The 2500-nt window shown below is 37.8% G+C and overlaps 1 protein-coding gene across 4 annotated transcripts in view; it reads left to right on the top strand.

Moving 5' to 3' along the window:
* Positions 1-2500, top strand: part of LOC113813296 (putative leucine-rich repeat-containing protein DDB_G0290503) — a 15312-nt gene that overhangs the window by 9980 nt on the left and 2832 nt on the right. For 2 of the 4 annotated variants that reach the window (XM_070113896.1, XM_070113897.1), the window contains exons 4-5: positions 43-195; positions 2117-2282. In XM_070113896.1, the coding sequence (XP_069969997.1) occupies positions 43-195; positions 2117-2282 (319 nt within the window). Of the gene's footprint in view, positions 1-42; positions 196-600; positions 665-2116; positions 2283-2500 lie in introns of all 4 variants that reach the window. The other 2 variants (XM_070113898.1, XM_070113899.1) reach the window with 1 other exon arrangement.

The raw sequence follows: 2500 nt of genomic DNA, 5'->3' as shown, positions 1-2500 counted from the left end.
ATGTATTTGTATCTGTCTGACATAAATTTACTCGCAATACAGGAAACTGGATTGTATTATGATCCCAAGACTGGCACCTATTTCTACTACGACCATGCCTCACAGGCTTATCAGTTCCACTCTCAAGTAGCTGTTGATGAAAAGCCAGCAAAGAGGGGAAAACGGAAAGATGATGCAGACAGGGAAGATTCAGAGGTATGGTATATTTATGTTTTGTTTTTCCCTTTTTTTTTAAGATGAATTATGTGAATAGATACATATGGAATTCAATCCATTGTTAATGAGGAATTCAATCCATTGTTAATGAGGAATTCAGTCCATTGTTAATGACACGGAGTTACTTTCTAATATTGTTATTTTGGGGAAATACTGTTGATTCAGTTTTGAAGGATTCATATAGAATAAGTAGCTGTACAGAGAAATGTTTTAGGAAGTCTTTCAGTTTAAAGTTATTAATGAGATTGTGACAATTACAAAAATAGAGTATAATGAAAGCAATTTTAAGACACTTATATAAACCATAATAACCTACACGCAACCTATCTCTAGCAAATGTCTTACGCAAGAAGATAAGTCTGTAGAAGTATTATGTTTTCTCAGATCACAGAACTCTGGAAAAGCTTTAAGCAAATGCACCTGCAGGAAGTGAGACAGCATGTCCTAGGTAGGATTTTGAAGTCACTTCCTCCACTTGGTGATTGTGAAATGGTCAGTGCTGTCTGGTAGTGACTGGCAAATTTAAATTGGTATTAATTTTACATTGCATTTCTAGATCAAGATTTTCAGCATTTCAAGAACAAAATAAGGAGTTGTCATCAGAGGTGTCTAGCGAGCTTACTGCAATATTTAAATGTTAGTGTACCTAGGAGCTGGAGTACTAATGTAATGTTTGGTTACTGAGAGTGAGGTGTGAGGAGTACAGGCATAGGAAGGTGTTTTGAATTAGGGGGGCAAAATAGGTTCCCCCAAAATAGTTAGAGGCCCTAGGGACTGCAGGCCCTTAACTTGGTCCAATGGTAGTAGCCCTGGTGTGGGACGAGGGGTGAAGCCCTCAGAAGCTCCTGCATTTTACCAGTTTAAAGAGGTAACTCATTAAAATCTGCACTAGAATGTCTGATATTGTATTTTAGATAATACTTGGCATAATAGTTATTTCATTTTGAACACCAGACTCAGTTATAGCTGCCCTCAGTTGCAGGGGGGTCAGTCTGTTGGGGGTGGGGGGGGGCAGAAGTGGGGTCATACCCCCTCATTTCCTACATCTATGAGGGGTGGGGAGGTGGTGGCCTGTAGAGTAATAGATCAAGTCTATGTGTCATTTGATATGTGCTTGCCTTAGAATGTTTATCATAGACAGTAGGTGAGCCAGAATATTATGAGTAGTTATGAATTACTTACTAGGGATGTAGTATAAAATAATGATAATGATGGTGGTGATGATGATGATGAGGCAAGGACCTGCTATGACAATTTTCATATTTAGAATGGGTTCCATTAGCATATGGAGAGAGGGAGCCATTGTTGAAACTTGTTTCAAATAAAGAGATAAATACAAAGAAATGATATATAAGTACCAATAAAGAAGAAAACAAAATCATTTGAAACAAAGGAAGACCCTGTATGGCTAAAGCATCAAATGTGATATGGGGTATATATTTGACAATCCTGGTGTAAGTAAATGATTATCATCAAAACAAAGGTGTCATCTATGTTTTTTTAATTTTTGTAGCCTGATGGCATTCAGCAAAAAAGTTGTCTTACATTGATGCTAAGATAAATGTTGTTTTTAGTCTGTGGTAATGTCACCCCCCAGCAGCATCTTTGTTCCAGTCTCATGTTGTCTGAGCATTCAATTGATAGAGTCATTTCAGAAAAAAAAAACTTTGACAGGACAGCTACCACAATCGGTGATACTTGATAGATTGTTATTGCTACCACCCAGTATTATTATTTTTTTAAATTAATACTGTTACTGTTACTGCTGATACTTTCATACTGCTAAGAAAAGGGAAGAAAAAAAGGAAAGAAAGGAGGAGGCCTAACAGATGAGGGTTATGATCATATGTTTTATAAGACCAGAGCCTCAGTCACTGATGCTAAAACATCTTCCACACAGGGCAAAAGGGTCAAGCGGATAAGAAAGGCAAAAGAAAGAAATGAGGAGGAGAGAGAAGAAGGGGAATGTACTGACTCTGGAGAGGAAGAAGAATTGGAGCAAGAGGAAGAAGAAGAGGAAGAGTTGAAGAATGAAGAGGCTGCTGAGGAGTGCATTGATAGGGAAGGTAGGGTTCAGCACCATCTTTGGCTCGTGATGACATACTTTTCCTTAAAGGATGCTGTTGCTGCAGCACTGACCATGGGTTTCTGCATGTGCTTTTATATGTGGGTGTAATTATCTGTATGCTTGTATATATGAATTTTTGTGTGTTGAGTGAGTGCATTAGTATGTTTTTATGTGAATTTTGCACATGTTTTTCCAATTGTGTTGCTTTTCATGGTA

This window comes from Penaeus vannamei, chromosome 35 (assembly GCF_042767895.1).
Source record: "Penaeus vannamei isolate JL-2024 chromosome 35, ASM4276789v1, whole genome shotgun sequence".
Classification (NCBI taxonomy): Eukaryota; Metazoa; Arthropoda; class Malacostraca; order Decapoda; family Penaeidae; genus Penaeus; species Penaeus vannamei.
This window is presented reverse-complemented; position numbering and strand designations above follow the sequence as displayed.